An 18,531-nucleotide genomic window follows, 5' to 3' on the forward strand; every position below is an offset into this window, starting at 1 on the left:
ATGGAAGTGAGAAGACAGGAGAAAAGGAAACTGCCCGAGAACGATAAAGAACAAAGAACTGGTATTAAAACAAGAAAAATTCATTAGGTCACTTGTATCGCAGGAGACTGAGAATGAAAGCCTGAGAATGAAAGAGATAAACAGTTCAGTCAAGGACAATGATATTTCCTTGCCTGCGTAATTTGTATGTAGGCAGCAAAAGTAGGAAAGAGTTGCAGGGACTTGAAGAGATGATCTTATATTTCAGCTAGCTACATGGCTTGCTCTGAGATTTGAATACTCCCCTGGCTTGCGCCAGCGTACTCAGTTGTGTTACTAGTCAAGTCATTTATACCAAGCTTTTGGTAGCTGATTGCTAGTCACACATTGCTCATTTGCTATGAGTGCCTGGCATCCCAGCGCATGAAGAGAGCCATAGCTGTGCCTCTATAATGCTACAGAATGCTAAGCACATGGCAAAGAATACAAGGTCTTAAGAGTCTCAAATTAGCATACAGTCTTAAATCTATTTTCTCTGTAGCACAGCACCAGTACTTACAGTGATGGCATGAAATAAGATTCATGTTTGCAAAGAACTTTTTTTGCAAAGATACTTTAGTGATGAGCACCACAAAAGTCTGAGAAAGTAATTCTGTCCTTGGGATTTCGTTTGAATAGCACATAATAAACATGGCATAGGACTGCATGTTGAACAGTAAGGAGAAAGTGAAACACTGAATAGCTGTTCATTAAGAACTGCGCTATTCATTCTGCGCACTAAAGAGATACTCAGAAGAAAAACAGCAGTGACCACGTACTTAATATGCATGCCCATGAAGGAGAATTGAGCTTGCAGAGACAACGCTATTGTATTATTTTAGCAGGCCTGACCTTGCAAATTTCATCACATTCTCCAAGACTGAAGACAGAAACACATGTTAATTATTCAGATAATTCTTATTTCACTTGCATTTAGCAGTCTTCAGCGAGCTCAGGTTCTAAGATGCTGGATACTGTATGAGTAAAGTAAAAAACTATCTCTTTCCCCTGGAAGAATACAGCACACCTCTTGGTAATTTAACATTTTTATGTTTGTACATGCAATTCAGCTGAACAAATGCCACAAGCACAGGCCAGAAGATGAAGTGCTAAAAGAGTGAATGGTCAGACAAAGTACATGCTCAAATGAAAAATATTAAGAAAAAAAAATTTAAGAGGTCCAATGGAAGAAGCTTTCTTGTGCTGTTCTGAAGTCATATAGGTTGGCTGGGCTTTAGTGGAGGCTAAAACTCCAGCATTAGCCCACAGATACCCTATGTATACAAGAAACTATTATTTGCATTAGTATTCACTTGCCTTCTTAAAAGCTTTCCTGCTCACGAGGGCATGAAGCTGTATTTTCCGGTACTGTATACCTGAAAGCTCTATTGGTGTATAAAGTCAGGTATTCTTGGAGGAATACACTGAGCCTTTCTCAGCTTTTTGCAGTATTATACCAACTGATCTCTATGGTATTAGAAACCATCATAATAGAAAAAAAAAAAAAACCCCACAAACCAGGAAAACAATGTACTTAAAAAATGCAAATAATTTCTTTTCCCATTTGGGTTATGGAATTTACTTCTGCTACCCTAACTTAAAGCCACAAGAAGAGAGTAAACTGACTAAGGCCAAGTTATCTTAGCATGCTAAATTTCTAAGGCAAAATTACAAGCCTCCCGTAAAAATATAAGTATATAATCTTATACTAACAACAACCACCAAGAAACCAGAAGGAGTTACTCTAAAGTTACAAAACTTAAGCTAAAATCAGAGTGCTAGAGAATAAAACTAGTAAACATCTGGACTCAATAAGGAAATGAGACACCATCAGCAATGATGGAAATACACAAAATATAGTTTTTCAAGACACACACTTATGAAATGTCCCAAATCATGGACTAAAGAGGTCCCCTTGAACTGCAACCTTCACTCCAGCCCGGACCTCTTTCAAAGGCTGTCAAACTCCAAGCAATATTGGTAACAGAAGTATTACATAGGAATCTCTACAGGCTACTTTATAAAAATTAAAATGTAAGCAAGCTTGTGGGCTTTTAGGCACAGATGGGCTTTGGGTTTGTAGAGCAGGGCTGGCAGTTTTCACTTTGATTTCAAAAAACAAAGGCCCAGAAAGCCATGCTCCTCTCCCATTTCCACCAACCTTAGATGAATCATCTGCTTGGTCTGCAATGTGGCCCTAAACCTATCCTTGGGATAGCCAAGCACAAGACAGTACAAACAGAAGACAGGGGATTTAAATTCTTTGGTGTTTGAGAAAGAGCTGGACGTACAAATTCAGTCTCCTGTTTAAGAAAAAAAAAAAAAGTGTTTCTTGGTACTTACCTAGTAAATCTTTCTGCTGATGACATTTAAGCAAGTCAGTTTTTATAGTCTTCAGTTTCAAGAAGATGAACCTTTTGATTACAGACATGGTAGCAGGAATTTTTATTTTTTTTTAAATAGGATTTAATATTATTCTGTCCTTTCAGAGACAGAATTCTATTGTGTCAGACCATATTCATGAACACACATACCTGCTTTCCCAAATATTTTCCAAATATAATATGGGCTGGTATTTGAAATTAGTAGTGTCTTAAACCAAAGTCAGTTAAGTCTAAAAATACAACACGCATCAGCTGAACAGAGTACTGGAAATTTATCTCCTGTTGAAAGCGACATCAGTTCTTTTGCCCTTTTATTCATGGCTTTGTTCTTTCTAATAATGAAAACCACCTTTGTTTTCCTCCTTTCACGCCCATGGTTAGCCCACAAGAGAACTGCTCACCAGAAGCATACCAAATTCATTCGGTGCACTGTGGCAGCAGGATAAATCAGAACAAATTGATGAGCCTAGGGAAAGGGTATTGGTATGATAAAAATTAAGGGGTCATCACGATTCTTTCTAGAATTGCACCGAACATTATAGACACAACGTGTGAATAGGTGTCACTAGAGGTGAAGTCAGATGCAGACCATGAGCGACCAGCACATATGCTTAACATTCCGTTCATCATGCAAGAGATCCAAGGCCAGTGAGAAACATTAGAAAAGAAACAGATGTTACAAGAGCACGCACCCCAATCAGAGTTCTTCCTTTTACCTGCTTATCAGCAGCAAAACAACCTGCAGAAGGAAACAAAGCTTCTCCATCCAGCCTGGACTAGTGCCAGGACAAACTAAGCTACAGATGCAAAATAGAACCAATTCTTGATTTTAATTACAGGAGGAATGCCTGCACATTAGCTCAAAACTGGAGCTCCCAAACCATAAGACACAAGTTAATTCCAGGTGACTGCTGAGCAGCAGAGAAGCAAGAGAAAGGGCCATCCAAGCATCAAGTGTGCCCAAAATACAAAGTATTCTCCTCTAGCTACACCCAGCCCAACTGTGCTGGCATGAACCGCTGTTGCCACCTCCATGAGAGAGGAGGACATGAGGTTGGAGGCCATCAGCACTGGGAGAAGGCACTAGCACCAGTACCATCATCACCACCATTACAGCAACGCTCTTCCCAGGACCATGCTATCCACGTGACCAAGTTTGGAAACTACAATAATCATCTTCAGGGAGTGAACAATACAAACGCATGCTGAGAGTGACCTTCTTGTTGCTTACGGACTTCACTAAGTGTTCAAGGAACGGTTGTATACAGAGCCTCAAACACATACACGGTATCTGTGATGCCTCAAGAACAAGCAAAACTGAACAAAGTCTGACTCTCAAGGTTTTGGCTTGCAATTATTGCAGGGAAGAGGGAAAAGGTAGAAAAAGGAGAGTATTTACAGTAAGTCTTTACTCTTTGCGCACAGGGCAATTAAGCTGGAGCTCCAAATATGAAAGATGCAGGGCAAATTAAAAATTTTAAGCACTGTACAATTACTAGTTTAATGGGTCTGCCAAATGACGGCACACTCCCGGCAAAGAGTTCTGGCTGCAGAAAGCCCTTAATCCCAATGAATAACTAACTGGGAATAATGTCAGCAAAACAGCTGTCAGGATGAAAAGCTGTTCAAGTCAACTAGAGGAACAACTGCCTAGAGCCAGAAAGCAATGCTTTCAGGTTGGGCTGAATGTAAAGAGCTGGAGCTGACATGGCAGTTTAACTAAAATCTGCCACCACCACCTTCTACCTTAAAAACAGGGCATATGAAGGAGGAAGACAGAAGCAGCAAGGGAAAGAAGCAACTGTTCTCTTCAGAAACACAGCAGTGTAACTCTGGAATGAATTTGAAAGTTGGGTCCAAGTCTCTCCCAGAGAGAAGATACAACAAATCAGTACCTGTCTGTACTCAGTGCTTCTCACTTTCCACTGAGGTGGAAAGGAATACTAAATGCTAGCACAGAAGAACGGTTGAAGAAACAAAACTCCACAGAAAAAAAATGTACCAGAAAAGCTCTATTAAGCTCTGCTGAGCAGCTTACTCTAGTCAGAATTGCTATCATATTTCCAGTAGAAAAAGCTGTATCTTCCCTGCAACATAATCAGGCCTAAAGTCCTCACTCCAATCAGGACTTCCCAAACGAAAAAAGATTTTTACAGTGGATTAGAAATGCCTGATCTAGCTTATATTCTCTGAAGTGCCTGTTAGACAGTACGTTCTCTTGAAGCTCTTTATCCAGACTCTGCTTCTCCTTATCTCTTCCCTTCTCTCAACTAAATTTCTTCAACTTTTTTTTTCTTTGCAAGTTTAGAAGAAAAGCCTTGAAGTTATATGCACCAGGATACAAAGATACAAGGAGGATGGATGACCAACTACACAAAAATTAGTCAAGTGAGCTTGCAATAACCATTCTCCTACATAAAGATATTTAAAGCACTTAGGGCACAGGATGCAGACAAATGGCAGCATCCACGTGACAGACCCATCAAGCGAGTGCCTTTTGCCACCTATACTGGTCTGCATGAACAGATGGATTACTGGGCAGTCATTTACAAACAACAAAATCCCCCAACTTTGCCCACACAAACAGCAAGTAAAACAGTCCAGAGCCCTCTAGTCAAAAGCCAGGTTTGAAGTCAGATGGGCTACTGATGAGCAAGAAAGAGGCGTTCTGCTTTATTAGCAAGAACAAAGTTGTAATTCTCCTACTTGTATTGGTCCAAATAATCTGTCGCTGCACTGGGAGTGAAAGAGCTACAGTTACCGCACTGTAGAAATTCCCAAATGTGCTCCTTCCCTCCAACAGCTTCATTAGACTTCTGGCAGGAAGAAATCACATCTCTGAGGAGCAGGACAAGCACACAGGCCAACGCATGCGGCTCCAAGCTCAGCTGTTTACAAGACACTTTCATGGCAATCCATAAATGCAATTGGTTGATGGATGAATTGTCAGACAGCAGCTCCTCTCGTCTCATGCCATTGTCCTAAGGAAATCTGCAATGACACACACACCTCCAGACAACAAAGGACACAAGTGTACACATTTACAGTGACCTTCTCCTCTTGACAGAAGCTTTCTACATTGTAGAAGAGCCATTTTTCTAACTTGTTTTTTGTTGAAGAAATGAAAGCTTTTCCTCAACACAGACTACCAGCAAGTTTTTGACACGCGTGGGCACCTTAACTTTGTTGACTCTATCACATAAGCTTCACCAACCACTTACTCCTCACATGCTGTTACAGTGCTATATCTAAAGCACTCTCCCTCCCCCCAAACACAAAAATAGGAGCTTATGTTTTGTGCTCTCCATGCTTTTCATGTATGAGATGTCCACCTTTTCCCTCTCAATCCTAAAAGAAAACTTCGATCTGGTTGAGGTTGTGCACACTGGAAAAAGTTCACTGCCCATAACTAACAATGACAGCCCTTTCCCACCAGCACTTTTTCCACCAGTGCCTGTTTCCTGGGTGTACTGGAGCCCAGTTCAAGCCATGGGAAACTGTCACTTTGATGCTTCATATTGGATCTCCCCATCCTGTACAAAGGCTGCCACCACCACTACTTCTGGAAGTCAGCTTCTCCTAGTCACGTAGCCCTGTACCCCAAGCACACAGTGACAGGATACTCCCCTTCGCTTACACAGAGATCCCCCTTATGCTCTTCCTTCTCTTGGGAGATACCAAGAGACAGGAAAAAAGGCAGAAAACAAAAGCCTTCACAGTTTGAGATTGCACCACTTCCAAGAAGTCTGCTCTGGCTTTGATCTATTGATTTCAAGCCCCTTAATGTGGGAAGCAAAAATGTAAGTTTTCTCCACACAATTCTAAAATGAAAAAGAAAAGCCAGTATGGCACTGGAGAATTAAGCGCTGCACTGAAAAACTAACAAATACTGAGGGGGGTGGAAAAACCACAAATATCAGATCTGCCTATAACCAGAATACGCACTCAAGAGTCTTGGTTGAAATCCAAAAATAAAAAGTAAAGAATTAAAGCTATTATTCAGCAGTGCTACATCAGAGACACTAGCAAACTACAAGAAATGGAAATTAATGGATAAAATCCCACAAGCACTGGTAGACAAGTTTTCTATTAAATCTTACTGGAATGTCACCTCAGAGCTACCCCTGTGAATTTTCATTAAGTTATCCCACAGCTAGCTACAACAGCTTTGCTTACTTTCTCCCCTGAAGCTACTAACAAGAAGCAAAATGAGGGAAAGGAATGAAGTAGCAAAGCATTTATTACTGAGATGCACTTTTAAATTAAAATACGGATCTTTTTGTTTAGGATACTCCGAGAAGGCTCCACCATTGACTGCAGTGCATCCTTCACACGTAACGCTGGAACAAATCCTGTTTGACGTTCGTCTTTGAAGAGCACCCATACCAACTGAATCTCTGCAAATCTAACTCCCAGACTGCTTCCCAGAGAAATAATCATAGAAAGATAAGCAAGGGAGGTGAAATTACTGTGCAGCTTCACCAGCTTTATTTTTAACACCCTGCTCCCTGTATGCTCATCTCCTCACAGGAAATATCTAACCCCTCAGCTGTGCTGTGCCAATCTAAGAGGCTCTGGATGCCAGGAACCACAATGTAACAGCCACCTATGCTGGAACCACCAAGAAACAGGGAAGGAGAAAAATAAGGACCCAGCAAGACTGAAGATGTGCATGTTCATAATTAAAATATTTAGAGGGTACTTGTGCTTCTCTTTAGACGAGGCAAGCTGTTTCTAATAAAGGATCGTTTGAGTTGCTTGAACTTTGTTGATTTATGAGGGTTTTTTATGTTATTCCAAAACTGAAGGCCCCCTTGTCGAAATAAAAATTGGTTTTGGGAGGGGTAGGATGTTAGGCTAAGCTTTTATATCATTTCTTTCAACTCAGGCGAGAATCACCTTTATAACTCACTGATTCTGACACCTCCTTCTTCTTGCCAGCATAATTTCTTCTGGAAAACAGTTTATTTTCTTGGCTATCTTTAACTGATCCAAACACTGGCAGAAGACAGAGACTGCACATGCATGCTCCCAAATCAGGATTCTCCTTTTTCCAAACCACAACTTCAAAAAACAACTCATCAGAATCAGGAAAATGATAAACAGAAAAAACACTTGTATAGTTGCTGCCTTTTTTTTTTTTTTTTTTCCTGTTTAGATTACATATTTACAGTTATGCCTCTGGACTGAAGGAAAATTTCCAGAGTTGTTTTTGTTGCAACAATATATGTGAGTTCGCCCACTGAAACGAATCACAACAATTGCAAGGAAAAAAAGCCAAGGGATTCAGTGCTGAACACCCTGGCACACTGGGCATCCCCCGCCTGTCTCCGACAGAGACGAGGTGCTCATTTCTGCCTCTCCTCACTCCTCCCTTCCCCAAACCCAGTCAGAAAACGCTCACTGTGAAATAGCAGACTTTAGCTAACACACCTTGGCTCTGTTTTAAATTGCAAAAAAAACTGGTAAATACAAGAAAAATTGTTATCAAAGGCAAACAGTTAACAATACTTAAAACAAGGAATTATGCCAAAAAAATAGCGGGGGGGAGACTCATTTAAGAATTTTCTAGATTAGTAAAGTAGACATTGGGATAAAGGATTTTCAGAGTTTGTTTGGTGGGAGTTGAAAGGGAGTGTCCAATACGCCCACATCACGTATAGAACACACACCACTGATCTTCAAGAAATTAAATCATTATCATAATGAGTTCCATAATTTCCTAGAATACTTATAGGCATTTGAAGACTAAAGTGAGAGATTTGGATTTGGAGGTTACATTTGTTTTAAGACATGGTAGCAAGACCTCTAAATTCCACCAGAGCCACAATCTCCTGCTGCGATGCAACAGCATAACGTAACCCTGTGCATTTCACGGAAAGCAGTGCTTGCAAAGCACCACAAAGAGTTTTTAACCTCAGCCCCTGTCCTCTGTAGCCATGCAACCATTCTGCTCCCACTTGAAATTAGTTATTTATGGGCATCAGCCTCTGCTTACGCAAAAGCAAGCCTGTGCTTCTCAAGTCAGAGCAAAGGTTACAACTCTTTGTGCTAGTCTGTGGCCTGCTCCTGAAGTACAAATTCATCCGAGTTTCTTGGCCTCCTGGTTTTAGTGGAAAGGTCACTTGGAGCTTTTTTTCTGCCACTTTGGAAATGGAAAGTTCCAACACTGGAAGATACACTTTTCTTCCACCTTCAGTTCACAACTTCTTCCAAGAGTCCCATCCTGTGCAAGGGACTTCACACGATGCAGTGCTATCAGGCATTATCAACACCATATGATAAAGACCTTGACCTGCACTTTTGCTGAATGTATCAGATGTAAAATAAATTTTGGGAATGCTTGTGTATTAATCTTTTTACAGATTTCAGCTCCTTACTGTTGGTCTGAAAAACCTGAAACACGGCAGTGTACGATCTGAGGGACAGAAGGCAAGTAACAGCCTCATTTATCTTTTAAATGACACTGTAATCCAGCCAGAGACTTGATTGCTCATGATTGCAATACTGTACTGAGATCTACCAACACCTACAGGAAAGGAAACGATAAGGAAGGTATTTACAGTCTCAGGATGAGGACTCCTGGGTTTTTTTGCACTACATGGAGTATGTGCGGCCACCTTCCCTATAGCTTGTCGATAACTGGAGGGCTGGGATTCTTCTGAAGCCCACTGGAAAGGTCAGATGGAGGTAGGGCAGTTTTGGAGGTTGGAAGAGTACAGGGAAAACACATCACAGAGAAGTTTTCCTTTCATGCTGTTCCTGAAACTCACTGTGAGATCACATAGTGTAAAAATCCCTGTCTTATTTCCAGCGTGAACAAGGATCACGGGGCAAATCTGTGAAGGACAGATTAACAAAGAGCACTTCGCTCCTACCTTACTCATTCAGCCATACAAAGCAGAATTGCTTCCCCTGTCCCCACCACACTGCTCCTTAGCCTGTGAAATGCTCTGTGAATCACTGACAATGATGCCAAAGCCAAGAAGGCACAGCAGTATTATTTTTCAAAAAATCTTAGCTTGTCAAAGTTGATTTCAATATCAACCTGTCTTTGATACTAGGCATGAGACCTCAAAACAGCAGAAACCAGCAAAGTAAGGTTTCTCTTCAAATGGGCAAATGAAACGGATTTTCTCCTTGCCTCACCAAACAAGAAGTCACTACACTAATTTAAGTCAATTTTAATATCAGATGCAAGTACTATTATTAATTCTATTGTTAAGCTAGTCATTCTGCTAAGGTAAGGATTACTAGCAGTAATCATTATATATACACACATACAATAAAAAAGCCTAGTTAACAGTAGCAAGTCACACTAGAAGTGAGCAGAGTGACTATCAAAGTAGAGGATTCTTATAACCAACTAACACCACAAACAAAGAACTCCTTAAGGATTTAGCATCTAAGTTCTCAAGAATTAAGCCTGAACATCATCTTCTCAAGATCTGAAAAGCAAGGGATGTAATTTCAATTCCTTATTGGTCAATTATAGCAGTGCACAATGAATTAGATAACAACAACAACAACAAAAATCTCACCAAGCCAAGGAAATCAGTTGTATTTACAGTTTTCTAAAATAAACCAGGCTTAGAAAAAAGTTAGATTGGAAGCCAAACACATTTTACACTGGCTGGAGGAGTTTCTACAGGGAAACTCAGTAGCATACCCTGAAAATGCCTGCCATAAGCCATAGGAGTCTTGCTTTTGTACAGAGAAGGGTCTTGTTCATGTAAACAGGCTCTTAAGCACTACAATAATATAAGCAACCAAATAACTTAGCATTGAAAATAAAATTAAGTGAGGTTCACTCGCCCACTGTCAACAAGTCACAGATGCACAGCATAATTCAGGTTGGCAGGGACCTCGGAGGACCTCTCATCCAACCTCCTGCTCCATGCAAGGGCAGCTCTCAGGTCTGACCAGGCTGTTCCCAACTTTGCCCAGTCAGGCACGAAACCTTCCAGGGGCGGTGATCTGCCAGCCTCGCTGGGCAACCTGCATCAATGCCCAAACTGGCCTCGCGGTGAATAAACTTTTCCCTATGCCAAGGGATAACCTTCCCTATTTGAGATTATAGGAAGTACCTCGCCCTCCTGCCACGTGCCCCTGTGAAGTGCCTGGCTCTGTCTTCTCAAACACCTGCCCAGATGTACTGGGGGGCTGCTGCCACGTCCCCACAAAGCCGCCTCTCCTGAAGAAGCCCAGCTCCACCACCCTCTCTCTCAGAGCAAGTCCTCCAGCCCCAACCAGCCCCGGGGCTCTCTGCCCAGCTCCCTCCAGCTTACCGGCGTCCCTCCTGCACTCTGGGGCCCAAAGCTGGATGCAGTATCTCAGGTGTGGTCTAGCAAGTGCCAAGCAGAAGGAAACAACCACTTCCATCCATCTACTGGCTCCAGAATAACCACCAAGGGCTAACCTCCCCTGCTGCCAGCAGGCTGCAGGCTGTCCCGCAGGTCCTCCCAGGTCCCTTCCAGCACAGCTCCGGCCCCAGCAGTCACCCTCCACCCTGTCCCAGGTACAGTTATTCCATTTATAAAACAAAAGGCAGTAACAGGCAGGTTGTTTTTCATTTTAAGCTGGGGCGTGTTACAGTTCTGCACATTCTTACAAGGCTGTCCTGAGGACACGGGCTGCGGCCCTTCCACCCGAGACAGCAATTAACATACCTAGAAGTATCAGCTATCAATTTTGATGTTATCTTATTGGTGCCATAGTAGCTGATGTAGTCATTGTGATCTGAGGGACTGAGTGGGGCAAGGAAAGGCAGCACTTTCTTCTTTAAGTGATATATTGGAAGGAGGACGGAAAGCTTACATCTTCAGAGTCTACACGCCAAAACATTCATACCTTCCCCCTATGCAGCTGCCCTTTTAAATGACACTTTCACCCCTATAAATCTTGCTTTTTCTGTAAGATTGTTCCAAAACTGTTCTTGTCGGGATGTCTGCAGAGAGCCAATGCACAGAAGTATTCACCCATGGACAAAAAGCTTCTAGACTGGTAGATTTTCCAAACAAAAGATAGTGCAGTTTTTATAACCTGTCATGAAACAACACTTCCCAGGTCAGCCAACACATTTTAGAAGCTAAAAAACAATTCTGCTGTACTGAGCTGCTATTTATCCTCCACACTTGGGAAAGATTCCACCTTCCTTTTTAGAGGACCAATATTTGCCTTAAAAAAAAAAAATTAAAAAATGTAGTTAACACTAGCAGAACAAGTGCAATGAGGTTACATGGCTGCATTAACTGATGTTCATCACCAATTGCATAATGGTATTCCAGACTCTGGTGTTAAGGGCAGATCTTTTACCCATTTTAAAATTTTAGTACTGAAAGGAGAAATTAATTCAATTTTAAGACAATTAACAGCTCAGTCCTGCATTTCCTGACATTATCCCTTTATCAATAGTATTGTTGTTCTGATTATTCTCACCCCTGTGCCAAAGCGCTACTTGTAACACGGCTTAAACAGATCTCATGACGAGGAAATTGGGTCCATGTATACAGGACAGGAGATCAGCTGCCAGGCAACTGGGAGAGGAAAAAACTTCTAGAAGGTGGTACTCTGACAGGGTCAAAGAGTTTGGGCAGGTTCTTCCACCCCCTTTAAATCAATCTAATTTTCATTCCACTGAATGACTAACTTCGCCAGAATGAAGAGCATCCCATCTGCCCTGCCTGCAGTCCCTAAACACTGCCCAGGAGGAGATGTAGAGATAGCAGTGAAGAATTCCTCCCCAAGCCCAGTCACTATAACCACACCAAAGTTATTCTGCATTCACATCCATCTAGGACCAGAAGCCAGCCACACACCTTTTGACTCTTCATGGTTGCCTTATAGACACTGTGGGAAGGATTCATCTGGCCTAACTTTACCTTGTCCGCAAATCAGGCAACTTGTCTAACCCATCTGCATAGTTTTCTTCTAGTCTGAGAATGTACTTGCTCACTTTAATAAATTCACTCCCCATACATTATGTAAAGTACATAGGTATGACACTCCTCCAGCAGAAGAAAGAGAGGGAGGGAGGCTAAACACTGAGAAATTTGAACTGTAGGCACTGTTTGGAGGCTCATTCAACAACTTTCCTGCAATATTTGATTAACGCAACCATGCAGTCTTAAAGCTTAGTGCATCATTCTACACTCAAGTGGTTGTACTCAAACACTCTCATAAGGCAGTCAGACCGACTTCTCTGGAACTACTCACTGGAAAAAACATTTGTTGGATTTGATCCATTCCTATACAAATAATGGCAGGACTGCAGTGGCACCTGAAGGTCCCAGTCTGGCTAGAGGCACCACTGCTCTAGGAACTGTATCAATGTTCAGAGGAACTAGAGTCCCTATTCAAGGATGTTAAAATCAGCTTCACAGCAAAAGAAGGGTAGATGTCTACACACATTTGGAAACAGAAACACTCCTATGGGGCACAGGTTACTCGTACACTCAGTGAATCAGCTAACTTACCCAATACTTTTCATCAAAAGAGCTTTATCTCTGAAGTTCCTCAAATGTCATACCACGTTTTGAAGGTCATATAAACAAACTTGTGTATTCCTCAAGTTCCAGAACCCTATAGCAGATATTCCAATCAAGACCCTTCACCAATTAGAAAAGATTTTTGCCAGTGAACTACCTTCATCTCCTTTTAAGTTCCGTTTTTTGCAGTGGGAGCCATAAGCCTCAGCTCTCTCACACTTCATCCACAAAAGAGAGAGACACCCCTAAAGAAATCTTGTTTCCAGACTCCTGGCGCAAGACAGTCACATGAAGTTTATTTGCCTGAGTCACTTCCCAGGTTTTATGCCTCTCATCCTCTCTTACAGAGATGGCAGTGCAGAAGTGGTGTGCCTGTTCTGCCACATGATGCGACACGTCCAGAAGCACTAAGGAATACACCTGGCCCCACCACTTCTAGAAGCGGCACCACTGCTATCAGCTTAAAACTGCCACCTTTGATACAGAAATCTAACGCAGGTAAGTGTTTTGCCAGAAGGAAAGAAGAAAATAACCTACAAACCCCCAACAAACCCCCTCTGGCTGGCAAATTTCTCCTTAACAAAGGAATTCTCAAGGGGAATATATATCTATATATAGGAGAAAAGTAGCAGACTTATTAGAAGTTGATGGGTTTTAGCCAACACACATCTAGAGGGAATGGCAAAGTCAAGCGCTGACCATAGGGTACAGAAAAACATGACTTGTTTATTATCACCATACAACTATAAAGGAAGCATTCTTATCAGCTGGCAAAGTTTCTAAGGCATATAAGTCTACAGAAAAGCCATCCCTAATTGAACCAAGTCTCAACAATGAGGAGACAGCATATTAATGAGGCAAGGCTAGGAGGTGTGATGACGAGATAACAATACCCTTAGGAGCTACACTGGTATTAAATGTGACTTTATTACTGTATTACTCTCTTATGAACCTTTACGGCAAGAATAACTCTGTTTATACAGATGTTCCTTCAACCATCAGTTATTCTTGTTTAAACACACATACAGGGAACCTTGACATTTTAAAATTACAGGCCATTAGATTAAATTAGATTTGTTATTTTGCTGTAGTAACCCACTAGGCTTTACAAGGCTGATATTTTCTTTCAGTGAAACCGAGATGCATTAATTGAAATGAGATACCACACCTTTAATAATGCAGATTGCTGTAGCTCTCTCACAGGGTTTTTCATCTGGTGCCTTTATTTTAATTCCTCTGAGTGCTACTAATATAGTTCATTTTATCATTAAGAGGGCATTCTTCACTTAAGTAGCACATGCCAAGCTAAACTAAAATAATAGGACTGGTTTACTGTTAACACAGATGGATCCATGGTTGACATTTATGCAAAATTAAGCAAGGCTGAACTCCAGTTTCCTACCCGAAGTAACTTGCAATCAAAGCGTAAAGTCCGCAGAATTCCAAAATTCTGAAACATACAGATGACACCAAATCTATCACCACTCAAAATACTCTCTTACAAAACACGAACTGTTAAATACATAAGCAGCCCTGGCAGTATAAGTCAGAGTTCCAGCCCTTTTACCCGCTCAGGTGAACACCTGAGCACTCTTGCTTCAGAGCACCAGAGAAAGACAAGAGGATTATTATGAGGATCATAATAATAACTTCACTGCAACTTAGACTCCCCTATCCTGCAGCATCCAGATTAAAGTAATGCCAGCAGAGGAAAAAGACGACTTCTGGCACCCAGAAGACCTGCTCTGGTGAAAGGTCACAGACCCAACGAGTAAAGATAAGACATCTGGACTGGAGCAAGGGAAGTACCTCAATCCTCGCAGATCCAGACATTCATCACTTCATGTCTTGGCTCCCCATCTGTAAAAAGAGGACAGCCTCCCTTCCTTCCCAGCCCCACCAGAGGAGAAATGCACCACAGACCACAGGGTGGATTCCTGTCAGCGCTACACAATGGTGACAGCGCTCACACCAGGATTTAAACCAGATGAGAATCCAACTAGCAAGTCACACTACTTAATCGTTAGAAACAAAAACGCACGGCAAGCTCAAGAGCTTTCACTTCTGCTTTATTTTCCTGGCGTGGCACTATTTTACAGCATAAGACAGGTTTTAAGCTGTCTCACACCACTAACATCCTTACTAGCCCGTCTTCTCCATACTAGGGAGGTCCACCAGCCCTCCTTGCAATGATAATGGTTTCTTTTATTTTCATTTGAGAGAGATGTCATTTTAAATGGTCAGAAGCAAGCTGGAAGACACAACACACTGGACATTTGCTAACGTCTCTAGGCCAAAGAATAAATTGGTGAGAGACGATTACAGAGCCAGCTGAAGCAGATGGATCTAGTAGCCAGACACAGCATGAGCCCCATTTCTGGTCTTCACCCAAACCAATAGGGCTTGGCACACTGAATGTTGATACCTATAACATGCCTTGATTTTTTTATTTTATTTAAGATTGACACGGCTCTTCAACAACTTTGGACTAATGTGTCAAGTTCTGCATAATTCGCTCAGTCCAAATCATCCCGATTTAGAAGAGTGACCGCTGACCAGACTTTTGGAAGAGATAATAACCCTCATGCTCCAGAGCTTAAGCCAAACTGGGATTAAAAGGAAATATAACACATTAGGCAAATTAAGCCACATTTGCTTCGCTGACAGCTTCTTCCTCCTTTCTCTGAGTAGGAGCATCAACTCTGGGCATTGCTGGAAAGGCACCACAGCCATGGCAATGCTCCAGGCTCCTGACACAGTCCCTCAGGCAAGAGGACGGTGGCAACAGTAACAGCACATTACAGCTTTGTCATTCACGCATCAAGCAGATTAAAGAAGTACAAGAAGTTATAGACAGCTTCCTTTGCACACATGGACCCCTCGGGCCTGCACGGAGGACACAAGGAGTTAAGGGCCCTTCTGCTCTGCTCACCAGGCCCTGGGTCGCACAAGAACGGGCACAAGACCTCCCATTACAGCGAACTGTGGGATAAACTGCCCAAGAGGGAAGTTTCCACCTGACCCACAAAGTTTCTGCTCTTATACAGGGAGATTGGTAGGCCCTTAATTATTATCATGCCTGGAGCGACTGCTGGCAGCTTCGTTACCTACAAAGAATTGCTTCGCCATTGAGGTCTTGGCTTCATTAGCAGTCAGGAGAACTCGCGGTCACAAGGTATTTTATGTACCGTACGTATGACAGAGTCATGTGTCTCTCTCTCTCGGTCCTCGATTATAAAGAAGGCTATGTAGAAACCGCCGTATTCGTCTCCCCAAGACAACCGGTGTTTCCACGCACTTCACTTTTCCTCTTCCAGGCTGCGTATTCACCTTTCCTTGGCACAAAAGCCCTTCTTTTCACTTCCTCATTGTTCCTCTGCCTCTGGTCCTACACCAGGCTACACCGGCTTACTGTGTCAGTGCCAATTCCCTGAAGTCTGACACAGCACTACCTTTCTAGCTGATACTGGAGTGAACCATTACAGTCCGAAATTCCCAGGGCTTCAGGGAATCTCAAAGTCACTGACAACAATTTGCCTAACCACTGTCGGAAAACAGAATCCACTGAGGCTTACTAAAAGCTGCAGATTAAATTCAAAGCCTGCAGCTGAAGGGAGCTGTTACCCTGGTATCTGGGTTTGTACCACCTTCATGGGTGTTGCGCGTACCGGCAATCAGAAGAAGAGCTATTTAAAGTGTCTCTATTGTTACGTGCCAAAATATTTAACTATTAAATTTCACCCGCCACCTGCCTGTCTCTGCATCTTACGGCACGAGCTCACAGCAAGCAGGTCTATTTTTCTGCCCTGCCTGAAGGGCCAGGCTGAACGTCTCTCCCTGGCTCGGCTGGGCGATGGGAGAAGGGGCCGCAGAGGAGCTCTCCCGCGGGACGCGCTGCCCCAGGCCCCCTCTGCGCGCCCCCCCCCCCCCGCAACCCCCCGTCCCCCGGCAGCACCGCTGACCCGACCTGGCCCGGCCCGCTTCTCCGCGGACTGCGGAGCGTTACCTGCGCGGCCGCGGGGAGCCGGACGGGCGGGCGCAGGGCCGGAGGTTTCCCCAGCACGGCGTGGGGGGGAGGGGGGGGAACCTCGCCGCCTCCGGGACGCCGCGGCTGGGGAACGCGTCCGCGCCCGCTCCGCGGTTCCGCGCACCTGCGCCGCTCCTGTTTACAGCCGACCCGTTCATCCCAACGCCGGGGGCGGGGAGGGGAAATGCGCTTAAGAGATTAAGTTTGGAAGAGATACGCGGGGGGGGGGAGACACAAGGCCCCCCCCCCAAGGGCCCGCACGCTGCGCGGGGGCTGAGCCGCCGCTCGGGCGGCCCCGGCTGCTTTGCCCGCAGCGAGCAAAGCGGGGGAGGGCGGCGGGGGGGGGCCGGCCCAGAGCTCGGCGTGGAATAAAATGCCTACAGTCACGGCGACGGGGGGGGTGGGGGGGACGAGGACAGGACACCGGGTCGTCCCCGCTAGGGCTCATGCGCCCGCACCCCTGCCATCCCGCGGTCTTACCTCGATCCACTTCTGAGCCTCGGTGAAGGCCAGCTCGGGCTGGGGGGGGTCGGGAGGAGGCTGCACCCCCCCCAGCTCCAGCCCGGGACTGGCCATCTGCAGGGCCCCGGCGCGCCGCGGCTGCGGCGGGGGAGCCGGCGGGGGAGCAGCCGGGCACCGAGCCGCCAGCCCGAGGGGAGCCGCGGCCGCAGCGGGGGGACGCCGGAGGCCGCTGCCTGCCTCTCCCTCAGCCGCCGGGGCGGGGGCCGGGGGCGGCGGCGGCGCTCTGCAGCCCGGCTGGCTGCAGCCCGCCCGCCTGCCTGCCTGCGGTAACCTCGCTCCGCCGGTGCCCCGTCTGCCGGCTCGCTCGCTCGCTCGGTCGGTCCTCCCTCGCCTGCCGCCCCGCCCGCCCCGCCGGCAGAGCGGAGCTGCGCTGCCCGGAGCTGCCAGCTAAAAATAAAACAGACGGGCGAAGCCGCTTTGCCTTCAGCCCATGCAAATGCCCGCGCCGCCGCCCCCCCGCCGCCGCCAGCATCGCATGGCGGGCGGCGCCGCGACCGGGGGGCGGGGACCCCCCCCCCGCGGCCGAGGGGACGATGGCAGGAGGACACCCCCGGCCCGGGCGGGGCGACCGACCCTCGGACCCCCGCAGCGCTTAGAGGGCACCCAGCCACCCGCACAGGCGGCGAGCTGCTGGTTGCGGCTGTTGCCGTGAAGACCTGATTAATTAATGGCGTTGCTCGAAGCACCTGAGAGCCTCCAGCCCCCTGCGGCGGGAAGAGGCTTTGCTGCCCCCACGCAGACCCTCACCCACCCGCCTGGGGGCCGTGGGGGTCCTGCCCCAGGAGCGGAGCAGCCGCACCCGCCGGTGCCTGTGCCCGTGCCCTGCCTGCGGGTATCTCCTCCTCTGGCTGAGGGCTGAGAGCGGCCTATGCAAGAATGCCCGAGGGCCAGCACGGTGCCTGACAGCCGCCTTCTTCTTACAAAGGCGAAGCGGGCACCGAGGTGTGCTTAAAACGGGCCGTGTGTGAAGACTCTTCTTTTTTTTTTTTTTTTTTTTTTTCCCCTCTTTATGCAGAGGAAGAAAACAAACCCTGGCCTGCAGAGACTTGCACGCCTACCTTGCGTCGTGCGAGTAGTCCTAGCTCAAACAAAT

The 18,531-nt window shown here is 45.3% G+C and overlaps 1 protein-coding gene across 1 annotated transcript in view; it reads right to left on the bottom strand.

The window, feature by feature from the left end:
• Positions 1–17,650, bottom strand: part of LIMCH1 (LIM and calponin homology domains 1) — a 181,275-nt gene extending 163,625 nt beyond the window's left edge. The window contains exon 1 of the mRNA XM_049834791.1: positions 17,397–17,650. Coding sequence (XP_049690748.1) covers positions 17,397–17,492 — 96 coding nt within the window. The 5' untranslated portion in view covers positions 17,493–17,650. The remainder of the gene's footprint in view (positions 1–17,396) is intronic.
• Between the last annotated feature and the right edge of the window lie 881 nt (positions 17,651–18,531).

The sequence above is a fragment of the Accipiter gentilis genome, chromosome 3 (genome assembly GCF_929443795.1).
Source record: "Accipiter gentilis chromosome 3, bAccGen1.1, whole genome shotgun sequence".
Lineage (NCBI taxonomy): Eukaryota > Metazoa > Chordata > Aves > Accipitriformes > Accipitridae > Astur > Astur gentilis.